At 44.4% G+C, this 25193-nt stretch overlaps 1 protein-coding gene across 4 annotated transcripts in view; it reads left to right on the forward strand.

Annotated features, from left to right (window-relative positions):
* CLCC1 (chloride channel CLIC like 1) overlaps positions 1–24492 on the forward strand; it is a 25415-nt gene extending 923 nt beyond the window's left edge. For 2 of the 4 annotated variants that reach the window (XM_006092611.3, XM_023757099.1), the window contains exons 2-11: positions 10595–10735; positions 11342–11425; positions 13763–13870; positions 14711–14932; positions 15394–15534; positions 16575–16668; positions 19082–19179; positions 19652–19798; positions 22029–22364; positions 24049–24492. In XM_006092611.3, coding sequence (XP_006092673.1) covers positions 10607–10735; positions 11342–11425; positions 13763–13870; positions 14711–14932; positions 15394–15534; positions 16575–16668; positions 19082–19179; positions 19652–19798; positions 22029–22364; positions 24049–24315 — 1626 coding nt within the window. In that variant the 5' untranslated portion in view covers positions 10595–10606 and the 3' untranslated portion in view covers positions 24316–24492. The remainder of the gene's footprint in view (positions 1–10594; positions 10736–11341; positions 11426–13762; positions 13871–14710; positions 14933–15393; positions 15535–16574; positions 16669–19081; positions 19180–19651; positions 19799–22028; positions 22365–24048) is intronic. The other 2 variants (XM_023757100.1, XM_023757101.1) reach the window with 1 other exon arrangement.
* The last annotated feature ends 701 nt before the right edge of the window (positions 24493–25193 follow it).

Below are 25193 nucleotides of genomic sequence, written 5' to 3' on the forward strand. Positions count from 1 at the left end.
TAATCACTATGCTTTATGTCAATTTGTACAATGAAATTGGGGGTCATCACAACATGAGGAACTGTATTAAGGGGTCGCGGCTTTAGGAAGGTTGAGAACCACTGGCCTGGGTCCTGCTAGGTTAATACGGAATTTGACTCTACTGTTCAAATTAGCTTTGTCTTTCTCATTAAACGTGTAAATTCGTTGAGATCGGATACTTTTTCTTCAATTGAAATTTTATTTTGGCATAATTTGTAAAACTTATCTTCATTGTGGAGAGTATAACACATGCCTCCCAGTGCCTCCCTCCACCAGGTTCCCGGCCCCCTCCTGCACTGTTGTCTGTGATCTTGGGCAGTGCAAACTTCCATGCCTCTGCCTCTATTTAGTTCGTCAGTTTATTTTGTTCTGTTAAAGTGTAAAGCAGAAGACGCCTTAATAAGCCAACTTTATTTGAAGTCTTTTTCATTTCGCTAGCGCTAGAGGGCCCAGAGGAAATATCGCTTCTCAAATTCTGGGGCCCAATATGGTGGAAGTCTTCCTTATTTATACTTTTTTCAGCTCTTTGTCTTCCAAATTTGGAATGAGACTTCCCGACCTTCTGAGAAAAAGACCTTCTGAGAAAAAGTCCTGCATGAGACCATATCTCAAGGCCTGGCGCCAGCACTGACAACCCTGTCTGGGACATAGTTTATGGCCTCTTTGGAATGGGAGTAGTCTTAGTCTTCCCTATTATTTAAGCAAGCAAACGTTTACAGAAGCCAGAATAGCAGGGTTAAAATTTTAAACAGCAGTTTTTACCCAAGATGGAGGTTACTATACTTCAGTTCATTAGATTCCACATATAAGTGAGATCATGTGATATGTCTTTCTCTGACTGGCTTATTTCACTTAGCATACTCTCCAGGTCCTTCCATGTTGTCTCAAAGGGTAAGAGATCCTTCTTTTTTACAGCTGCCTATTATTCCATGGTGTAAATGTACCACAGCTTTTTTTTTTTTCTTAGATATATTTTTATTGATTTCAGAGAGGAAGGGAGAGGGAGAGAGAGATAGAAACATCAATGATGAGAATCATTGATCGGCTGCCTCTTGCACGTCCCCTACTGGGGATCGAGCCTGCAACCCGGGCATGTGCCCCTGACCGGAATCGAGCCTGGGACCCTTCAGACCACAGGCTGACGCTCTATCCATTGAGCCAAACCAGCTTGGGCCCAAAGCTTTTTTATTCACTCATATGCTGATGGGCACTTGGGCTATTTCCAGATCTTAGCTATTGTAAACGACGCTGCTATGAACATAGGGGTGCAGACATTCTTTCTGATTGGTGTTTCTGGATTCTTAGGATATATTTCTAGAAGGGATCACTGGGTCATATGGCAGTTCCAGTTTTAATTTTTTGAGGAAGCTCCATACTGTTTTCCCTAATGGCTGCACCAGTCTGCATTCCCACCAGCAGTGCACTAGGTTCCCTTTTCTCCACAACCTTGCCTGCACTTGTTTGTTGATTTGTTGATGGTAGCCATTCTGGCAGGTGTGAGGTGATACCTCATTGTAGTTTTAATTTGCATCTCTCTGATTAGTGACATCGGGCATTTTTTCGTGTATCTTGGCCATCTGTAGGTCCTCTTTGGAGAAGTGTCTATTCAGGTCCTTTGCCCATTTTTAATTGGGTTGATTGTTTTCCTTTTGTTGAGTTGTATCTATTTCCACTGAGTGGCTGTCAATCTCCTTGGAGATCTCAGTCTAGTAGCTCAGGTCCCAAGCCACTCTCGGAAAATTCCAGCTGTGTAGATGTGTGGATCCAGCAGTGTCTCCTCTCCACCCTCTCTGGATAGCCCCTCAAGGCCACTAGCATCTTGCCCCTGGAGGGGCAGTTTAGGGAGAGCCAGCCTGGGTTCTGTCATTTAGTAGCTGAGTGGCCTTGGGCACCTTACTTGTGTTCCTAATCTTTAAAATGAAGATAACAGTATTACCTCCAAGAGTTTTTGTGAGGATTGAAGTAGCTGTGTTTGGCCCATCAAAGACTAGCTGCTATTTTACATATATATATATATATATATATATATATATATATAATTTTATAATGGGGGTGGGAAATGATAAAAAATAGGAATGGGGGTAGAGAGACTCTTACTAACAATTAGTAGGATCACCGGTGCCACCATTAAGCTAAACCAACGCATGATGGTTAGTTACTTGTCCTTAACACGTCTCAGAGCGTGGTCTGTGGGCAAGCAACTCTGCCATCACTGGGAGCTTTTGGGAATGCAGACTCTCAGGCCACCGCAGACTCGATCAGAATCTGTTTTTTGACACGGTACCCAGCAGGTGTAGATGCAGCTTTGTTTGGAGTCAGTGTGAAATCAATGGTAAGATTTCTCAAGGAGTTCCAGCCTTAAATCACTGACCATGGGGATTTGCAGCTGACTCCACTAATGGGCCTCACCTCCTGGTCTTTCATCCTTTCTGCTTTGCTCATCCTGGCTCTGGATAAAGCTCTCCATCTGCTCATTATTGAGAAAGGGGCATGGTTTTGTGGGGGTTGTGGTCAAAACTCAGGGGCTTGCCAACCTTCTGAGTCACCTCCCCTAGTGTGATGCCCGCTATGGTGCTGTTTTTCCAAATCGCCAACCTCGTTCCACACTGACACTCCTGGCTTCCTACCTGGCTGTTTTACCTTCCTCTTGGTCCACATAATGATGTGAACTCTGTCAGCTGTTCTTTTTCAACTTCTTGAAAACCTTTGTCAATTTATTGAAGTTTGTTTTGTGGCCTGACATGGTCTATCCTGCAAAATTTTGTATGTGCATTTGGCAAGAATGTATATTTTGCTGCTTTTGGGTGATATGTGCTAAAAATGTCAATGAAGTTCATCTGATCTAATGTGCTATTTAAGGCCTCTGTTTCCTTGTCGGTTTTTTTCTGGGTGACCTGTGCATTGATGGCAATAGGTTGTTAAAGTCCCCTTCTATTACTGTGTTACTGTTGATCTCTCCCTTTATATCTGTCAGTATTTACTATATATATTTAGATGCTCCTGTGTTGGGTGTATAGATGTTTATAAGAGTTTTATCCTCTTGTTGGCTTCATTTTTTACAATCATTTTGAAATACCCTTCTTCATCTCTTGTGATAGCTCTTGGTGTATCTAGTTTGTCTGATATAAGTATTGCTACTTCAGGTTTTGTTTTGTTTCTATTTGCATAAAATCTTTTCTTTTTAATATATTTTTATTAATCAGAGAGGAAGGGAAGGGGAGAGATAGAAACATCAATGATGAGAATCATTGATCAGCTGCCTCCTGCACGCCCCCTACTGGGGATTCAGCCTGAAACCTGGGAATCGACCTGCCTCCTGGTTGACACGTCCACACTCAACCACGGAGCCACACCAGCTGGGCTGAAATATCTTTTCTATCCCTTTACTTTCAATCTGTCGTTTGATTTAAAGTGGGTCTGTTGTAGGCAGCAAGTGTATGGGTCTTGTTTTTTTATTCATTCAGTCACCCTATGTCTTTGATTGGAGCATTTAATCCATTTAAAGTTATTCTTGATAGCTATGTAGTTATTGTCATTTTATGAATTGTTTTTTGCTTCTCTTTTTCCTCTTAATTCTCTTGTTTTGTTCTCTTGTATGTTAATGACTTTGTATAGTGTCATGTTTGGTTTGCTTTATCTTTATTTGTTGTATACTTTGTAGATTTTGGTTTGTGGTTAGCATGTGCTTTATATATACCAAGCTATGTTTATAAGCAGTCTGTTTAAAACAATTTTAAAAATTTATTGATTTGAGCGAGAAAGAGAAACATCAGTTTGTTGTTCCACTTATTGATGCATTTATTGGTTGATTGTTGTATGTGCCCTGACCGGGGATTGAGCCCACAACCTTGGTGTATGAGGACCATGCTCTAACCCACTGAGCTGCCCAGCCAGGCCTGTGTACAAGCAGTCTTTTAAGTTGACGGTCGCTTAAGTTCACGGTCGCTTAAGTTCAAACACATTCTAAAATCCCTACAATATTTACTCTTTCCACATTTATGTTTTTGTCATTTGTTACTTTGTGTGTTTGTATGTATCCTGTAATTTATTGTTGTATTTATACATTATCTTCCTACCTTTTCTTTTAGTCTTTGTACTAGCTTTATAGTTGTTTGATCCACTGCTTTTACTAAGTGTTTCTTTCCTATACTCTCTTATTCAAATTTTGATCTTTTCTACTTAAGGGAGTCCCTTTAAACATTTATTGTACTGGTTTAGATTTTTCTTGTCTGGGAAACTTCTTTTTTTTAAAATATATTGATTTCAGAAAGGAAGGGAGAGGGAGAGATAGAAACATTAATGATGAGAGAGAATCATTGATCAGCTGCCTCCAGCACGCCTCCTACTGGGGATCGAGCCCACAACCTGGGCATGTGCCCTTGACCAGAATCGATCTCGGGGACCCTTCAGTCCACAGGCCGGCACTCTATCCACTGAGCCAAACCAGCAAGGCTGGGAAACTCTTTATATCTCCTTCGATTCTAATTGATCGCCTTACTGGGTAATCTTGGGTGTAGAGCTTTGCCTTTCATCACTTTGACTATTTCATGCCACTCCCTTCTGACCTGCAAATTTCCTATTGAATAATCAACTGACAGTCTAATGCGGTGGTTCTCAACCTGTGGGTCGCGACCCCTTTGGGGGTCGAACGACCCTTTCACAGGGTCGCCTAAGACCATCGGAAAACACATATATATTTACATAGTTTTTGTGATTAATCACTATGCTTTAATTATGTTCAATTTGTAACAATGAAATTGGGGGTCACCACAATATGAGGAACTGTATTAAAGGGTCGCAGCATTAGGAAGGTTGAGAACCACTGGTCTAATGGGAGCTACCTTGTATGTGACTACCTGCTTTTTCTTGTTCCTTTTAACATTCTCTTTGTCTTTAACCTTTGGCATTTTAATTATGACGTGTCTTGCTCTGGGCCTGTTTAGATTCATATTGTTTGGAACTCTGCTTCCTGGACTTGTATGTTTATTTCCTTTGCCAGGTTAGGGAAGTTTTCAGTCATTATTTCTTTTTTATTGTTGTTGTGATGAAAAACATAACATACCATTTTCCATCTTTTTTTTTCTTCAATTATAGTTCACATTCAAAATTATTCTGTAGTAGTTTCAGGTGCACAACATAGTGGTTAGACAATCATATATCCTACAGCAAGCATGTCACACTTGTGGCCCATGGGCCACATGCCTCGTTTACTTGGCCCGTGTTGTCCTTTGAGTTGACATGCTTGCCCTACCGAGTGGTCCCCCTGATATTTCAAGTACCCCCCCCCCCGGCCCATACATAGCTATTACAATATTATTTTTATCCTCCATTGACCTCTCCCTGGCCACCCCCCCTCCCCCCAAGCACATGCCCTCACCCCCCTAGTGTCTGTGTCCATTGGTAATGCTTAGATACATGCATACAAGTCCTTTGGTTGATCTCATACCCTCCCCTCTCCCCTGCCTTCCCTCCGAGGTTTTTACCCTCCTCCCTCCCCTGCTTTCCCTCTGAGTCAGTTTGATGCTTCTCTGGATCTATTTTTGTTCATCGGTTTATGTTGTTCACTATATCCCACAAATGAGTGAGATCATGTGATATTTATCTTTCTCTCACTGGCTTATTTCACTTAGAATAATGCTGTCTAGGTCCATCTATGCTGTTGCAAATGGTAAGAGTTCCTTCTTTTTTATAGCAGCGTAGTATTCCATTGTGTAGATGTACCAGTTTTCTAATCCACTCACTGCTGATGGGCACTTAGGCTGTTTCCAAATTTTAGCTATTGTAAATTGTGCTACTATGAACATAAGGGTGCATATATCCTTTCTAATAGGTATTTCTGGTTTCTTGGAATATATTTCTAGAAGTGGGATTACTGGGTCAAATGGGTTTCCACTTTTAATTTTTTGAGGAAACTCCATACTGTCTTCCATAGTGGCTGCACCAGTCTGCATTCCCACCAGCAGTGCACGAGTGTTCCTTTTTCTCCGCATCCTCTCCAGCACTTGTCTGTTTGTAGAGTTGTTGATGATAGCCATTCTGACAGTTGTGAGGTGGTACCTCATTGTCATTTTGATTTGCATCTCTGAGATGATTAGTGACTTTGAGCATGTTTTCATATGTCTCTTGGCCTTCTGTAGGTCCTCTTTCGAAAGCTGTCTGTTTAGGTCCTTTGCCCATTTTTTGATTGGATTGTTTATCTTCCTTTTGTTAAGTTGTATGAGTTCCCTGTAAATTTTGGAGATTAAACCCTTATCAGAGATAATATTGGGTTTTCTTGGTTTTTTGTTTGTTTGTTTGTTTTTGCTGTGCAGAAGCTTTTTATTTTGATGTAGTCCCATTTGTTTATTTTCTCCTTAATTTCCATTGCCGTAGGAGCTGTATCGGTAAAGATATTGCTACGACATATGTCTGATATTTTGCCGCCTGTGGTTTCCTCTAGTATTTTTATGGTTTCCCGTCTTACGTTTAAGTCCTTCATCCATTTGGAGTTTATTTTTGTGTATGGTGTAAGTTGGTGGTCAAGTTTCATTTTTTTGCATGTATCTGTCCAATTTTCCCAACACCATTTATTGAAGAGACTGTCTTGACTCCATTGTATGCTCTTGCCTCCTTTGTCAAATATTAATTGAGCATAATGGCTTGGGTCGATTTCTGGGTTCTCTGTTCAGTTCCATTGGTCTTTGTGCCAGTACCAGGCAGTTTTGAGGACAGTGGCTTTGTAATATAGCTTGATATCTGGTATTGAGATCCCTCCTACTTTGTTCTTCTTTCTCAGGATTGCTGCAGCTATTTGGGGTCTTTTTATTCCATATGAATTTTTGGAGAGTTTGTTCTAGGTCTGTGAAATATGCCGTTGGTATTTTTATGGGGATTGCATTGAATCTATAGATTGCTTTGGGTAGTATGGACATTTTAATGATGATTCTACCAATCCATGAACACGGTATATTCTTCCATTTGTTTATATCTTCCTCTATTTCTTTTTTCACTGTAGTCATTATTTCTTCAAATAGGTTTTCAATCCCTTGACCTCTCTCTTCTTCTGGTATGCTTGATATTGTCCCAGAGGTTCCTAAAATTTGTTTTTCTTTTTACTGTTCCAATTGGCTGTTTTCTCAACCTTGTCTTTCAGATCACTGACTTGATCTTCTGCCACATCTACGCTTCTGTTGATTCCTCTAATGTAGTCTTCATTTCAGTTATTGTGTTTTACATTTCTGACTGGTTCTTTTTTACTGTTTCTCTCTGTTTATTGAGGTTCTCACTGAGTTCATCTGTTCTTCTCCTAGGTTCATTGAGCATCCTTATAACCAGTGTTTTGAGCTCTGTGTCTGGTAGGTTATTCGTCTCCATTTTGTTTAGTTCTTTTTCTGGCATTTTGTCCTATTTCTTCACTTGGGACATGTTTCTCTGTTTCCTCATTTTGACTGAATCCCTGTGTGTGTTTGTATGTATTAGGTAGATCTGCTTCGTCTCCCAGACTTGGTAGGGTGGCCTATGTAGTAGGGGTTCTCTGGGGCCACTGGTTTAGTCTCCCTGTTCACCTGAGCCTGGTGCTCCAGGAGTATCCCTTGCGTGGCTTGTGTGTGCTCGCCTGTTTTAGTTGAGTCTTGGTTGCTGTACATCAGTGGGTGTGATTGACCCTCAAGCTGACTGGCTGTGAGGACTGACCGTGACTGCAGTGGAGAAGCTGTTGTGCATGGGCTGACCTCCTAGAGCAGGATTCACTTTCACTAGTGGCCAGCTGAGTTCGCTCGTTGGGTATGTCGTTTGTAGAGCTGGTTGGATGCTGCTCTGTTGTGGTCTGAAGCGAGCCACTGGGTGTGTGGGTTCTGGAGGCTCTTGGGAGGGACTCTGCTGCAGGCCAAGGTCAGCCACCATTTGTGCCTGGCTGGGGGCTGCCTGATGGGAGCTACAGTGTGACCTGTGCTTGGCTGCCACTTGTGCTAGGCGTGAGGGTGCTTGTGGGAGGCTATGCTGCAGACTGAACCTTGGGACCCTTTGGTTGGCACCACAATGTTTGCTGAGGCCATCTGCCACTTGTGCCATGCTTGTGGCCACTTAGTTGAAGTTATGTTTCAGGCCAACCTAGCTGCAGCTTATGCCAGGCTTGGGGACACCTTATGGGAGTTAAAATGCAATTTGAGACTGGTTGCTGCTTGTGCTGAGTTTGGGGCCATTCAGCAAGAGGTAGTACAGCATAGGGAACATAGTCAATAATCCTATATAATAAAAGCCTAATATGCTAGGTGTCTGGTTGGACGTTCAACCAATTAAAGTGTAATATGCTAATGATATGCTAAGTCTGCTCAACCGCTTGCTATGACGTGCACTGACCACCAGGAGGCAGGTTAGATCGGTAGGTTAGATTGCTGCTGGGGTCCAGCCAATTGGGACTGAGTGAGATGGGCCGGACATGCCCTGGAGCCCTCCCGCAGTCCCTCCCCGGCTGGCCAACCTCTTGCTTCCTTCCCTGGCCTCGATCGTGCAATGGTCGTGTTCCTTGGCCTGGCCTGTGCCCTCTTGCAACCTGGGACCCCCTCAGGGAATGTCAGCTGGTTTCAGCCTGATCCTGCAGGCCAAGCTGAGGGACCCCTCTGGTGCACAAATTCGTGCACCAGGCCTCTAGTATTGTAATAACTATGTATGGTGCCATGTGGGTACTGGAAATACCAGGGTGAACACTTTGTAGAGTGTATAATTGTCTAACCACTGTGCTCTACACCTGAAACTAACCATAATAACACTGAATGGAAAAAGAAGTGGTGGCCAGTCATTGCTTGTTTGTTGTGTGTGGACCTTTGAGAGACTTCAGGAAGGTCCACAGCGAGAGCCAGGGCAAGCCCGCTGCCTGTGTGGGAAGTGGCTGGCCAGGCAGGAGTTGAGTGGGGCTGGTCTCGGGGAATCACCAGGGGGGGAAATAGCCAGGTTAGTGCAGCGCTCAGATTTGGCACCTGCCTGTGCCTGCAAGCGGAGTGAGGGGAGGGCTCAGCGAGGAGCAATGGCCACACCGGCCAGCGCTTTGGTCCCTCCCCTGCCCTCCAGCCCGAACCCTGAAGCCAGTCCATTCAGTCTCTCCCCACGTGTTCCTGGTGTTCAGGTGCCGCCCGCACTGGAGCCCAGGGCCAGTGAGTCTGAGCTGGGGAGTTTGTGCGTGGCCCCTCGAGAGAAGTTTCTAGGCCTCCAGCAGCCCTTGTCTACCTCAGATGCAGTCCCGCTGGTTTTTACAACCTGATGTTATGGGTCTTCTCTTCCCAGCATGGTGCCCGGTTGGGGCTCCTCACTCCTCAGGGGCCTTCCAGCCCAGCCATCCCTCCCGTTTCCTGATGACCACACCATGGATGTGGGAGCAGCCCCTGCTGCGTGTCTGCCCTCCCTGCCGTTGATGTGGCTGCCTTATGGCCTCTCTTCACAGTCTGCAGGTGCTTCGCCATGATGGCCACTCTGTAATCCAGTTGTGACTGATGTGGTTGTGGGAAGAGGCGAGGGCAGTGTTTGCCTACTCTGCCATCTTGATGCGAGTCTGAATCTTAATTTTGAACCTTTCTTATTTCCCATTTGTTAAAAATATTGGGGTGGAGGGGACAATTTAGTTAAAATACCTGTGTGTTTTGTTTTTAAGCAGTTTTACTGAGAAATGACTCACATACTATACAATTCATCCATTTAAAGTTTACAATTCGGTGGTTTTTAGAATATTCACAGAGATATACATCAGTTGCTCAGTTTTAGATAATTTTTATCACCTCAAAAAGAAACCATATAGCACTAACTACCATCTTTTTGCCCTTTACTGTATCCCAGCCCTAAGTACCAGTCTCTTTCTGTGTCTGTAGATTTTCCTATTCTGGATATTCCGTGTAAATGGAATCTTATAATATATGGTTTATGGTGACTGGCTTCTTTCACATGTTCATCCATATTGCAACATGTATCAATACTTTATTCCTTTAAAAATTATTTCTTTTTATGGCCTACTGATATTCCTTGTCTAGATATACTGCCTCGGCAGCCTGGGCCCTGGACCTCTCAGAGTCTGAGCGAGAGAGCCACATTGTATTTGTCCATTCATCGGTCCATGGACATTTGGTTGTTTCTGCTTTGTGGCTATTGTGACCAATGTGGCTGTAAATATTTGCTTACAAGTTTTTGTGTGGACATATATTTTCATTTCTTCTGGGTACATACCTAGGAATGGAATTGCAGAATCATATGGAAAATCCCTATTTTTGTCTCAGTGAAAATGTGTGTGTGTGTGTGTGTGTGTGTGTGTGTGTGTGTGTTTGTGGACTAGAGGCCCAGTGCACGAAATCTTGCACGGGTGGGGTCTGGCCGGCCTGCCCAGATCGATTGAGGGTGGGGAGGGGCTGTGGGCAGTTGGCCCCACCCCATGGTCGAACTCCCAGTCGAGGGGACAATTTGCATATTAGCCTTTTATTATATAGGATATCATTTTACTGTTATATATCAGTTCAGAAAGAAAGCATTATCTTAGCACTAGAAGGAAGTAGATAGTTATAATTTCTTCTAAAAATAACTATATTTCATTGCATTTATTAAAACTTGTGTTTAGCCTTCCTGCAGGATGCTGTTTTCGCTGCTCCTTTGTGAATGTCTGTGGCTGATCGCTGGCTTTGCTCATGATGATGACTGGATTGACCCCACGGACATGCTCAACTATGATGCTGCGTCCGGAACAATGAGGAAATCGCAGGTGTGTGTGTCAGACCTCATCGGTCCTTGGGTGGAAATAGTCTGCAGTTGTTGGGTTTACTCAGAACTGTGAAGGTCGTGTATCCATGATTGGCAGTCACACAAGGTACTTCATGACACGTAGTCTAAGATCATCTCACCCCATCTGCATATTTCTTTTTTGAAAAATTTTTTAATATATTTTATTAATTTTTTACAGAGAGGAAGGGAGAGGGATAGAGAGTTAGAAACATCGATGAGAGAGAAACATCGATCAGCTGCCTCCTGCACACCCCCAACTGGGGATGTGCCTGCAACCAAGGTACATGCCCTTGACCAGAATCGAACCTGGGACCCTCCAGTCCTCAGGCCGATGCTCTATCCACTGAGCCAAACCAGCCAGGGCTCTGTTTTGAATTTGAATGTAAAGCCCATCAGGTAGCAAACTAATTTGATTTTAATTCTTAGTTGATACATAAATTTGAGACTTAATTTTTTGGTGGTTCAATACAGTTGAAAATTATAACAAGAAAAGTTATAAAATGGAGAAGTTAAAATTTTAATCTCCACTTACAGACTTTTTTACAAGTGAACTATGAAGAAATAAGAAATCTTTGCTCTGCTTTAGGTGAGAAAGGAGGTCAGTGCGGACTCGTCATACGCTGATGAATTGTCGGGATGTTACAGCAAACTTGATTCTGTAATTCATAAGGTTAGATTTTTTTCATTCATGAATTTTATAGTATGTCAGATTTCTCTCTGTTTTCTGTGCTTGCTGGCATTGTTTTTGTTTCTATGTACTGTGCAATTTATATATACAGTTGATGCCTGAACAGTGGGGGGGGGGTACTAACCCCCCTACACAGTTGAGAATCCTTGTATAACTTTTGACACCCCCAAAACATAACTATTATTAGCTGTTGTTCAGAGGCCTTCCTGACCACATAACAGTCGATGAACACATACGTTGTGTGTTATATTATACTATATCCTTACCTTACAGTAAGCTGGAGAAAATACATTTAGAGTACAGAATGCATTTATTGAAAAAAAAATCTGATTAAGCCCTGAACAGTTCAAACCCATGTTATTCAAGGATCAACTGTGTATTATTATTTTTTTTTGCTTACTCTAGCCTTGGTTTTTTAAGCAGTTACTCTGGTCTTGTTGTTAAATAGTGCTTTTATTTTCCTGTAATGACATTTATCTCATTATATTATAATCATTTCCTTACCAGACTGAAAATTTCTTGGGACAAAGAATGTGTTTTATTCATTCTTGGTTCTCTGTCACCAGTCACAGTGTTAGAGTGTAGTAGACTCATGACAAATGTAGCAAATGGAGAAATGGGCCTGTTCCCAGCTTAGAAGCGTGGAGTTCCTCTCACAAATATAAGGATGCTTCATTTCTTCACTCCTGTTGTGTGGCTGAGGTAGCCTTCATGGGAAGGGAGAGGAGTCAGGGTTGTTGAGGGGTTTGGACGTAGGCTGTGCTGTGGGAACCACCTCTGTTGGTGTGGAGGCCGACTAGCTGGTGGCAGTGGAGGGGCCTGGGCGGAGAGGGGGTGGCTGAGGTCCGGCGGTGCTGACAGCTCAGACTGAGGCAGGGACAGCGAAGCGACCGGTGGAAGAGAAGAGGCAAGTGTTGTAGCTGAGGGGAGGGGGCAAGTGTGGGGAGAGCTAGTGGGAGGGTGGGAGGGAGTTTCCAGGGTAAGGGGAGCACTTGTTCGCTGAGACGCTAAGCACCTGCTTGGGGTTCTTAGCAGACGTGACCCTCTGAGCCGAATGCTAGCAAAGAAATGTGGATAAAGTTTGCCTCCAAATGCAGACCTGCCTTTTTATATACATTTTACTGTTTTAAACATTGTAAAAAACGGCATGGGTAAAATGGAGTCTTTGCTCCTTGTTTTAAAAAAACAACGACATTGTTTCTCTTAAAGAAACATTTTAAAAAATTTAAAGCAAGCATGTCAAACCCAAGGCCCGAGTTTGCATGCTTGTTTTAAAGGTTTATGAACCTTGCCTGGAAGCAGTGGAAGTGGCCACGTGACTTCTCTCTCAAGTGTCCTGTCCTGAGTTTGTGCTCACTGTTACCTTGTGTACCATCCGAGGCCCCTTTCCGTGCTCAGGGTCCACACTCAGTTTTAAAAACATGTTCTAACGTTTGTGAGACATGCCTTGCCCTCACTGGCGACTTGACCACCGAGTGTCTGTAGAGCTGAGTTCAGAGGACGTCTGTCCTGGTGAAGGTGTGCGTGCTGAGGGGCTGCCACGTGGAGGACACATGACGAAGCCATGGTTCCTGTCCTCCGAGGCGTCCGTGCAGAGGGGGTGGTCAGTCGTTGACAGGAGAAGTTAATAAAAGGCCAAAGTCATAGGCCCATCCAGGAAATTCTTTGCTGTGTCTCCTCCTCCTGGCTTCATCCTGTTTCTCTGTGCTTCCTTCCCTCCCTTCCTCCCTTCCTCCCTCCCCCCCCCCCCACCCCTTCTTCTCTTTCCCTCCTCACTGTCTGCCATTACAAAGAGACACCTTGGTCCAGATGTTCTGCTTGTCCACATCGCTGCCCCCTTGCTTTATGATCTTCAGCTTTAAAAGAGCTGAAAGTCAGTAGAAAAACTGCTGGTCACAGCTAAGTGCTGGGCGTGTGTTCCTCATTTGTAGTCTCCCTGACCTTTGCAAAGAGAGAGCCCACAGGCAGCAGGCAAGCTCTACATAATGCAAGCTTAATAACAGGCGGCACCTGCCCCGGCTGGTGTGGCTCAATGGTTGGGTGTCGCCCTGTGCACTGAAAGGTTGCCGGTTCCATTCCCAGGCAGGGCACATGCCCAGACTGTAGGCTTGATCCCCAGAGGTCACGCAGGAGGCAGCTGATCAGTGTTCCAATCTCACATTGATGTTTCTCTCCCTGCCTCTCTCTCTAAAAATCAATAAAACGTGAAAAACCAAACAAACAGCGCTTTACCTTGGTTTTGATGGGGCCACTAGGTTAGAAACTTGACCCTTACATTAAACTTGATGCTAACTGTTGATTTTTGGTGTATGATTACAGGTTGATGAATGTGAAAAGAAAAAGAGGAAAGACTGTGAAAGTCAAAATAATCCTGTTTTTAGGAGATACTTAAATAAGATTTTAATTGAAGCCAGGAAGCTTGGACTTGTGAGTATTGGTGGTGTGATACTAATTAAGGTAGTGGGTATCTTCATTATTTATTAATGTCCAATTATATAAAGCAGTGAGGGAGCACCATTGTGCTGTAACAGAATTCCGGGCTGACCCTGGGACCAGAACCGGTTCGTGCCGAGGTTTGGTGGAAGGCAGTGCAGGCCGCTCCTCTCTTCCTTCTCGTTCATGGGGATTTACTTCCTCAGCCTGTGCACTGCCCAGCCATTTAATGCAGTTGGGGGTGGGTGTTGTTTTCAGTTTGCTATTTGAACTTGACCAAACAGTTGGAAACAAACTACTGACTGGGTTAAGGAAATCCCGCCTGGCCTTGACTGGTTTTCTCCCACTTCCACACCTGCTCCTCAGATGATGAAGAGCCTTGCCTGTGGAGGAGGAGGAAATGTGTTTAAGTAGTTTCCCCCCGAGCTGTGTGCTGTGCAAGTGCTGCTTTTAGAGAATTGGATGTTGTGCACATACCGTTCGCAGGAACCCAGCCCTGCATGTCCCTGAGGAGCCATGGCTTAGTATGGGCTCATTAATGTTTGAGGTGACTTTATAGAATATAACTACTGCAGATAGCAAGACGCAACTGCATTTTAGTAAAATGTACATTGTTTGCGTAGTTTTACCTTTCTGAAATGTTTTTCACATGTATTATCTTTGGTTTTCATGTGGCCTGTGAGAGGGTGGGTGTTGTTATCCTTACGCTATGTGTGAATACTGTGAACTAACTATATATTTAGTTCCAAATTGGCTTTCGTCTTGAAACGTTTCACTAGGTAATATAATAAAATTCTCTTTCCTGTTGTTTGTTTTTTGGCAAATTGACCTCAGCCGGATGAAAACAGAGGTGACATGCACTACGATGCTGAGATTATCCTTAAAAGACAGACCTTGATAGAAATAGAGAAGTTTCTCAATGGGGAAGACTCGCTGCCAGGCGCCCTGGATGATGCACTAAGTGATATTTTAATTAATTTTAAGTTTCATGATTTTGAAAGATGGAAGTGGCGATTTGAAGATTCCTTTGGCGTGGATCCATATGATGTGTTTATGGTAGGCTGGGTGAGGGGGGCACGGTTAACAGGTTTTAAAAAACTGTTCAAACTCCACCATAATTGTGTTAAGAACCTGGACTAAGTCACTCATACTGTGTTGATGAACTTTCAGCAAAATGGTACAAATGATTTTGCATATTTAAAAAATATATTTTTATTGATTTCAGAGAGAGGAAGGGAGGGGGGAGAGAGCTAGAAACATCAGTGATGAGAGAGAGTCATTGATCGGCTGCCTCCTGCACGCCCCACACTGGGGATGGAGCCTGCAAACCGGCATGTGCCCTGACCAGGAATCGAACCCAGGACCCTTCAGTTCGCAGGCTGACACTCTATCCACTGAGGCAAACCAGCCAGGGCGATTTTGCACATTTGAGTCCAGTTTTTAGTTTTTGTTGGTGCTGTGGTTTGGTGGGGAGGACGGCTCGGCAGTGACTCTGTCGTCTCTTGCTTCTGTTTGAGGTGCTTCTGTGTCTGCTCTGCATCGTGATGCTAGTAGCCACCCAGCTCTGGACGTATGTTCGTTGGTACACCCAGCTGAGACGTATTTTACTCATCAGTTTCCTCATCAGTTTGGGATGGAATTGGATGTATTTATACAAGGTATTAATTAGGTGGAAGGTTTTAAAATTTTTAAATGATATTTCTTGATAAAAGAAGAGATAATCCATGTAGAGTTAGTATATAACCTGCTTATTTTAGTGATTTGGGATATGTTTTATTCTTTGCTAGAAATGATATCAAAATATTAGTTTTTAAAAGTTAGGTTATTTCCTGAATATAAAATAGTATGTTTAAGGTAGAGAATTTAAAGAAGTTAAGTACAGAGAAATTTAACTTTTAAATATCACCCTATAATCTATCACCTAGAGATAGTCACTGCCAGTATTTTGAGACACTACTTTGCAATCTTTTTTCCTAAGTTTTAACTCTTTCAAAATTGAAATCAGGCTGAACCCTAACCTAACTCTAAACCTAAAAAAAAATCAGGACCATGCTGTATATAGAGATTTAAAGACGCGCTGCTGCTCCTGTCACAGTGGTCTAATCATTACAGGACAGTTTCAGATCTGTCCAGCAGGGGAGTCAAACAGCCTGATATTTTTAATGAATTCATCAGATTAGACCATTGTGATTTTTAAAAGCCTTTTGCTCTAAGTTACTAGAACTTGTAATTATTTAAAATTAAAGGAAGGAAGGTTGTTTGGTTGAATGTGGTCATCTCACTGATTTCCCTGGGGGCTTTAATTTATAAAAGATACATTCTCGTTTATAGGCCACTTGCACTGAAAACCACCCAAAGCAAAACCCCATCTTACCGTGAACTGAGCAGCAGCGTTTAACATACATGGCGATATTTTGGGGTGTGGTGTGAACCATATTTGAACTAATTTTTTAAAATTAGTGACAAGGTTCTCCTTCCTCATCTTAATTCCGTAAGAAGTCAGTTGTACTCTGTTCTTTATCGGGGCTTGAAGCATTAACACTGTGCTTTGCCATGAGCTAAAGAGCCTCTCTTTAGAAACAAGAGGTGCATCTTTTCTGTTAAACCTTTTAAACAACCTGGTGTCTGAACTACGGCGTTTGGGGGGTGGGGCGTAGCCATTGCTAGTAGCGCTCACGCTTCCCTGGGTGTTGGTCAGGTGGCTTTCGCGCAGCATCAGGCCGAAGTCGCCAAGATGGAGCCGCGAAGCAACGTGTGTGCTGAGAAGATGGACTGGTCCGGGAGCCTCTGGGGTAAGTGCTGCTGGTTCCCGCGGCCTTGTTTTGAATAGAATGTTTGAGAATGAGAAAACGTTAAAAATGACAAAGAAATGATAAAATAGCAGGAGGGTTTCCAGGACTGAATCTTCAGGATCAGAAGAACAAGCAGGAAGACTGAGGTTTCAAAGGTAAATCAGGAGAAGAGACAGTCTTGTTAATTATAAATTATTTTTTGATCCTTTGTTACGACTTTATGTATTTTTTAAAATATATTTTTATTGATTTCAGAGAGGAAGGGAGAGGGGGAGAGAGAGAGAGAGAAACATCAAATGATGAGAGAGAATCATTGATCGGCTGCCTCCTGCACACCCCTTGCTGGGGATCGAGCCCATAACCCCGGCATGAGCCCTTGACTGGAATTGAACCCAGGACCTTTCAGTCCGCAGGCTGATGCTCTGTCCACTGAGCCACACCAGCTAGGGCATGACTTTATTTTTTAATTTATTGGGGTGACATTGGTTAATAAAATTTTATAGGTTTCAAGTGTACAATTCTGTGATACATCATCTGTAGATTGCATTGTATGTTTACCACCTGAAGTCAAATCTTCCATCACCATATATTTGACCCCCTTTACTCTTTACTACCCTCCAGTAAAGGGCATTTATTATGGCAATAGCTGATCATTTTCAAGCATAGATGGTAAAGAGAAGTAAATTAAATTGTCTTAAAATTGATAGCTTGAAGCAGTAAGAATACTTAAAATTGACCCAGGTTTCTGACTTTTGTGCCTAATGTATATAAACCGGATGATGTATCTTGGGGTGTCATTTTTCTCAGTTTATCAGTATGATTACATAGAGATATAAAAATGCAACTATATACATTGTCCATAGTTTACTGTATCAAAATGGCATCTTGGATTATTTATTTAGAATATGCTAAATTATAAAAAGAACACATTGACTATATTTGTGGATAAAACATAACTTAATTCTCACAGTTATATTCAAGGCTTCTGTTTGATATATAGGCTGGGGAAAAACAGTTGTAATACAAGGAAATAATACAATAATGAATAAATAATAATACAAGAAAAAACTGCTTCGTGTACTCACAACTATAAACCTACTTTTGCCCACCCCTGTATATCATGCATTTTAATTATATTAAAGTATTGTATACTTTTACTATATTTCCCTTATTTTGTTTTTTGGATTGGGAGGGAAGAAGGCAGAGGAGGTGGGGGAGACAAATGGAGATTTTTAGAGTTACTGAACAAACACGTATATACATTTTTCTTAACATGAAGGAAATATTAAAAAATGCTTGCCAGCACTTTGATTTATAAAGTCAAGCTAATAAGCAGCATTTGTAAATATTCCTATTTAAAAAAAAAAAGAGTCTTAGGTTTCCGTCCAGTGAGTTTTGTGTTCATGTGACATCACAGGGCAGGACTAGACACTGTATATTCGCTGACTGGTGTGGCCTGTCTCCCTCCATTCGCCTGAGGATGCCGTGCCCACCTGCCCGTCGCACAAGGTCTCGCTCATTCTAGGTCCTCAACATGAGTTTATTAAAGAAGTGAATCTCTCTATATAAATGAATATCCATTTAGATTTAATCTCCTTATATTGATTTATGACATCTTATATTGTAGCTTTACTATTTTTTTTTTTAACTAGGGGAAATTATTTTTTTTCGTACACATTTTTATAAATATTTTCAGTAATGTTGACTGCCTTTAGTTATGTATATCTAGCAGTGGAAATGGTTCAGTGTTCAAAGACACTTTATACATAAATGCAAGTCCCTGATGACTAATCCAGAACAGAATTTCAGCAGATTCTTAATCAGGTGCCCAAAATTAATGTTTCTTAAGACATTATGGGAACTAAACCAACCCAGCCTTGCTTCGTGGCTTCATGGACAACCAGTGCCTCCTCTGGCTCAGGCTAGTACGTAATGTGAGCCTGATTTAGAAGAGTTGGGAGAACTAATGTTCTACTTCATTTTATAAAATGAGGAGAGAACTGACTTTTAAAGTGACATTATTGTAGATTCACAGGTAGTTGTAAGAAGGAACACAGGGAGGTGCTGTGTGCCCTCCCTGGTGGAGGCACGACTACTAGTCCAGGGGCCCAGCCTGGACAGGGACTTCGATACAGTCCAGTCTCACTCAGAGCGCCCCCGTTTTCAGATAGTTACCTTTTAGAAATCTTTGTAACATCATCTGTTATCTGCATAGGATTTGTAGAATTTGAATGGGTTTTTAAAATGAACATTTTGGACATACGATGAAAAAATTTTTAAATTGGCATCATGGAGTCTAATTTTGTAAAACAATTTAAAATTGATTAGTGGTGGTGGCAGGGGTTATATTGTCTTATTCGGGAATGAAATGCAGCTCTGTTTAAATGGCAGTGTTTTGTCTTTCTCCAAATAGAATGGTTTAGAAGTTCATGGACCTATAAGGATGACCCCTGCCAAAAGTACTATGAGCTCTTACTCGTCAATCCTGTTTTGTTGGTACCACCAACAAAGGTATGGAATGTGTCTTGTAAAAATGACATAACAAAGTAAGTCCAAACACCCTTGCATATATTAAAAATTGTAGGTGTTTTTAATTTTTTAATTTTTATTTATTGATTTGAGAGAGAGGGAGCGCGAGAGAAACATCAATTTGTTCCATTCATTGGTTGATTCTTGTGTGTGTCCTGATTGGAGATAGGACCCAGAACCTTGGTGTATCTAGGGTGATGCTCTAACCAGGTGAGCTACCTGGCCAGGGCAAAAATTGTTAGTTTGTTTTTTTTTTTTAGTCTTTTTGCTAATAACCTTTGTTCTAGAAAGAATATACTTCCATTGCACAGTGATTTTTCACATTTTTAAAAGCATATGACAACATTTTAATGTATGTAACATAACTTCAGTCTCAGTGCCCAGGGCATTTTGGCTCATTCTAGGTGCCTCAGTCGTTTGAGGGGAAAAATGAAGTTGCTTTTACCATTTTTAGGCCCTGGCAGTGACGTTCACCAACTTTGTGGTGGAGCCGTTGAAGTACATCGGAAAGGGAACCGGGGAGTTCATCAAAGCGCTCATGAAGGAGATCCCCGGGCTCCTGCACGTCCCGGTGCTCATCGTCATGGCGCTGGCGGTCGTGGTCAGTACAGGGCCTGCCCACAGGTCACGGGGTTTACAGAACAAGGCCTTGCTGGTGTGAGAAGGGACTTTTGGGTGGCACAGCTGTGTGCATACTTCCGTGTGTGGGCCTCTCAGCAGGGACACAGTGCTCCAGTGGGATTGTAGCTGCCATGGCGGTGATTTAAAATAAGACCTGCCTTTCAGTTGGTTCTTTGCACGTGATGAAGCAATACACACACAGTCAATCGTTTTGTTTTTTTAATCCTCACCCGAGGATATTTTTTCCATTGCTTTTTTTAGAGAGTGAAAGGGAGGGAGGAGGTGGGAGAGGGAGGGAAGAAAGGAAGGGAGGGAGGGGGAGAGAGAGAGAGAGATACATCGATTGGTTGCCTCCCACACGTGCCCTGCCTGGGGCTGGGGATGGGACCTGCAACCATGAGGTACATGCTCTTGACTGGGAATTGAACTGGAGACCCTTCCCTCCGAGGGAGGGCCGCTGCTGTAACCACTGAGCCACCGGCCTGGGCTCAGGTCCTCCTTGAGAAAGGGGTGTCCTCGCTGTCGCCTGAGTGTTGCAGCGTTGCTAGGGAAACGCCCGGGCTCTCAGCCTCAGAAAGGGGCGGGAGGTGGGCGCCCTGACAGTGGGCGATTCAGGACGTTTATTAGGGAGAAATGGACTCCTCACTCCGCCGTGGTCTTCAGCTTCCTGTGCCGTTGGTTGCCAGCTTTTACCCAGTAAAGCCCTTGTCACATGAAGCAAACCGGACGCACGAGTGCACCTGGGAAGGGGTGAAGGAGTGTCTCCCGGACTCATCCGCTGCTCTTCCGCTTTGAGGCTGTCCCTGCTTTGGCTTTGGTGTCTGATGACGGGTCCGGTGGGTCAGGGTCAGGTTTAGTTCGGTGACAGTCGTACGGTTTAGTCTCTGACACTGAAATTGTGTGCAAAACCGCCATCTCTAGTTTACCTGCCTCTGTCTTCAGAACGGCCTCTCATACAGATGTTTGTTTTCGGGGCCCTTGCACTCTTCAGAATCGAAAACCACAAGGAGCCTTTGTTTATGGGGATTTTATTTGTTGATATTTAACATATTAAGAAATAAGACAAAAATTTAAAATACTGAGACATTTTAGACTATTTAAAAACATTTTTTTAATCCTCACCCACGGATATTGTTATTATTTTGTGGGGGTTTTTTGGTTAATCCTCACCTGAGGATATTTTTCCATTGATTTTTAGAGAGAGTGGAAGGGAGAGGGAGAGACAGAAACATTGATTGGTTGCCTCCTGCACACACCCCGACCAGGGCCGGGGAACCTGCAACCAAGGTGCCCTTCACCGGAATCGAACCCAGGACCCTTCAGTCCGAGTGCCAACGCTCTGTCCACTGAGCTAAACCGGCTGGGGCCCAAAGATATGTTTTCATTGTGTTTTTTTTAGAGAGAGAAAGTGGGGGGAGAGAAACATTGATCAGTTGCCTTCCTTACATGCCTGCCTGGAGAATCAAACCCGAGGCCCTTCGGTGCACGGGATGATGCTCCAACCAGCTGAGCCACGCCTGCAGGGCTGACATGCTGGGGCCACTTTAAAATGCAGGTCTGCACAAGCACACAGCCCACGTGCCTTCAGCAAGGAAGGCGCTGAAGCCAGAAGTCGCCACTTACACCCCAGGGAGTGTGGGGAGAAGTGTTGACTTCGAAGAGCCCCTGGGGGCGTCTGGGGTCCTCCCCGCGCTCCAGGGCCCAGGTGAACTGCTGCCTAGAGTGTCCCCCAGCCTGCCACTCAGAGCCTGTGGAGTTGTAGCTGTAGCTAAACCACGTTTGGATTGGTAAAAAAAAAAAAAATTTAACCTGCAGGAGAATGTTTACATGATGATGTGCAACGGAACAGTTTTCAGCATTGACCTGATTTGAGGGGTATGAATATAGACAGTATGTGCGCAGTTATCAGTACCTTCCCATGGAAGTTTCTAGGCTTTAGCCTAACTGCCATTGTTATAATTCAATCAAACTCTCTAGCTGCTTGAAAAGTCTACTTAATACTGAGTGATTTCTCAATTTTTATTGGCTACTCTGGCCCCGTATTAAAGAAGAGACTTCTAATGAAAAGAACAAACAGTTCAATGAACATGGTTATGTCTGCAAATGCCACAAGTTGAATTACATAATTCTGTTAGCACCCTGAATGAAAAGCCCCTCGTAGTGTACGTCAGCCGTCACGTACTCAGAAATGCGGTGTCTTTTCCTTCTAGAGTTTCTGCTATGGTGCTGGACAGTCGGTCTTTATGCTGCGACCCTTCGGTCCCGCCAGAGAGCCCCCCCTGGCTCTACAGCCAGGTGACAAGCGCCGGCAGCAGGAAATTGACTATAGACCCCGTGGTGGAGCAGGTGATGCAGACTTTGGTTCTAGGGGCTACCTTGGCCTCGTTGAGCAAGGCCCGTATGACAGACCGTGTGAGAGTAGAAGAGATGTTGGGAGAGAGAGAGTTGTTGACGTGAGATTTCAGACTGGCCACAAGAGCCCCGAAGTGCTCCGGGCGGTTGATAGACCAGACGCAGAGGCGCGAGAGCATCCCGCGGCGCCCAGCGTAAGTCACAGCGTGCGTGTCTGTCCTTTGCTCTAGGCCTCGGTGCTGCCCGCAGGCTGCGCTTCACTCCTACCTGCACTGTTGGTTTTGTCACTGACGGTGTAATTACTCACATCTTCCCCTGCTGGTCCAGGTTAGTCCGAGCTCCTAGAGGAATGAGGTGGTTGCGTGAAGTGCTCTTTAGCAGGTTTGTTAGCACAGACGAAGGAAACCAAGCAGTGAGCGTGGCTGATTTTTTACAGAGAGGAAGGGAGAGAGATAGAGAGTTAGAAACATCGATGAGAGAGAAACATCGATCAGCTGCCTCCTGCACATCCTCCCACTGGGGATGTGCCCGCAACCCAAGTACATGCCCTTGACCGGAATCGAACCTGGGACCCTTCAGTCCGCAGGCCGACGCTCTATCCACTGAGCCAAACCGGTTTTCGGCTCCATTGATTTTTAGAGTGAAAGGGAGGGGGAGAGACATGGATTGGTTGCCTCCTGCACATGCCCGACTAGGGCTGGGGTTTGAACTGGAATCGATCCTAGGATCCTTCAGTCTGCAGGCCAATGCTCTATCCACTGAGCCAAACCAGCTAGGACGACATTTCCATTTTTGTTTGAGGCAGGAATTTGTATTGTCATTTGCAAAGTTGAAGTTGCAAGTGTAAACCTTTGAAAAATAATACGAACACAGTAGAGCTGAGGAAGTTATAGATTCCCTTCCTACGCAGCTCCTTATAAGCAGAAATATCTGCATGGAAAACTGAAAGGTGTTCCTTTCAGCTTTAAGAGTTAATGTCTATCTGTCACTCATCTCCGGAATCCTCCTGTGACTTCCCATCACACCTCACGTGGAGTGGAAGCCAAAGTTGCCGCCATGGCTCAGGGCCATCTGCCCACGCCCCCCCTCTTCCGTGCTGACCCCCCCCCCCCCCTCGCTGCGCTCCTGACTGGTCCTCGAGCTCAGAGCCTCCGAGCCTGGTAGTCACCGTCCGGAATCGTTGCCCACGGCCACTTCATCTCTTCACGCCTTTACTCACCGAGCCCCTTTCAGACCAGCAGTCCCACCCCCTCCGCCTCCTTCCAGGGTGAGGCTTTGCTAATTGGTTTGTTGCCGATTCTCTCCCCAACCTGAAAGGAAGTCCCGGTGAGGGCAGGGTCTTCCTGGCCTGTCCCTGCAGTGTCCCCAGCATCTAGCACTAGTCCAGTGATGGCGAACCTTTTGAGCTCAGCGTGTCAGCATTTTGAAAAACCCTAACTTAACTCTGGTGCTGTGTCACATATAGAAATTTTTTGATATTTACAACCATAGTAAAACAAAGACTTATATTTTTGATATTTATTTTATATATTTAAATGCCATTTAACAAAGAAAAATCAACCAAAAAAATGAGTTCGCGTGTCACCTCTGACACGCGTGTCATAGGGTCGCCATCACTGCACTAGTCGGTGCTCAGCAGATGCTTGTCAGAGGACTTACTCTCACCAGGTCAGGAGTTCGCAGTCCTGGTCCCCAGGCCTGACCACGCTGTGTCCTCCGTGTCCCGCTCCTCCATGTGGCTCCTGGAGGCTGACCATTCGTGTCATTACAGTCCAGCATTAGAATTCAGATTTGCATGGACACTTGTTGGACATGATTACCAGCCTTTCACATCGTTACGGAAACAGTTGAAACAAGATGTACTTCTGTGCTTTCTAGGCCAGAGAGACTGATGGAGCCCCGGAAAGAAGCGCACCCCGGGAGGAAGCGCACCCCGGGAGGAAGGCAGAGGGCAGCACCGAGAGCAGCCGGCATCCTGAGCCCGGCTCTGGCCAGGGGGCGCCAGGGGTGGCAGAAGATCCTGCAGCGGGAAAGGCCCCACTCAGGATTCAGGACGAAGGCAGCCCCGAGGAGGGCGGCACACCCCGCCCAGCGAGCACAGCTGTCGCAGAAGCAGGTGGGAGAGACCCGGCCGGTGGCCCATGAGGCTGGAGGAGCCCTGACTCGCACCACAGCTTGGAGGCCATCTTTTTGTAAAGAATCTTGTACACTCTTCACAACTGTTTCCTACAGATTTCTGACATTTACTCCAAAAATGTGCCAACTTAAGCATTAATATTTTTACTGACAATCAGAATAACACATGTATTTCTGTTCATTTAACTTCTTTTATCTGTTTTATTATGTATTCTCTTTGATGTTAAGATACATCCCATAAAGTTTTGAAGTAGTAATTGTGGAACAGGAGCTCATAGGTGAACAAGGGTGGCAGGCAGTACTAATTCCGAATAATTAAGGAAGCCAGTGAGAATGAGGGACCCTGAACAAGAAGTTTTCTTGTTTACAGGCATATACGGGAGCCCGGTAACCAAGGTGTGTGCTGCCTGGTAGGAGTCCTGTAAGACCTACCTCAGTCAGGAGACTAATGTGTTCGCTGTGCACGGCACCCCAGAGGGGCAGGTACTCACAGACCGTTTTTAAGGAAAGTCCACTCTGCATGTCCTTCAGCATCTCCTGGGCCTCGGGCCTGCACTACAGCATCCGTGTCTCTGCAGGCGGCACACCCATCAGAGTGGCTTTGTAGCCTCATGTTCTACTTGCATCTCTCAACCCGCAGCTGTTGCTGGGGCTGCTTCCTCATCACCCCTTTCACTCTCCTGAGACAGACTGGCGGTGGCGGGGACTTTGGGTAGCAGCGTGTGCGGTGATCTCAGCTCAGGTAGGGAATGGGTCCAGAGTGGCTGTTTCCCCCGCGGTGAAGGGTGCAGACTTTGGAGGCCCGTGTGCCTGGCTGCTCAGAACCCAGCAGCGCGGACTGTTAGCTGAGACAGTTTCTTACATTCTAGCAAACCGTGTGGTCAGGG

This window comes from Myotis lucifugus, unplaced genomic scaffold (assembly GCF_000147115.1).
Source record: "Myotis lucifugus unplaced genomic scaffold, Myoluc2.0 scaffold_101, whole genome shotgun sequence".
Taxonomy (NCBI): Eukaryota; Metazoa; Chordata; class Mammalia; order Chiroptera; family Vespertilionidae; genus Myotis; species Myotis lucifugus.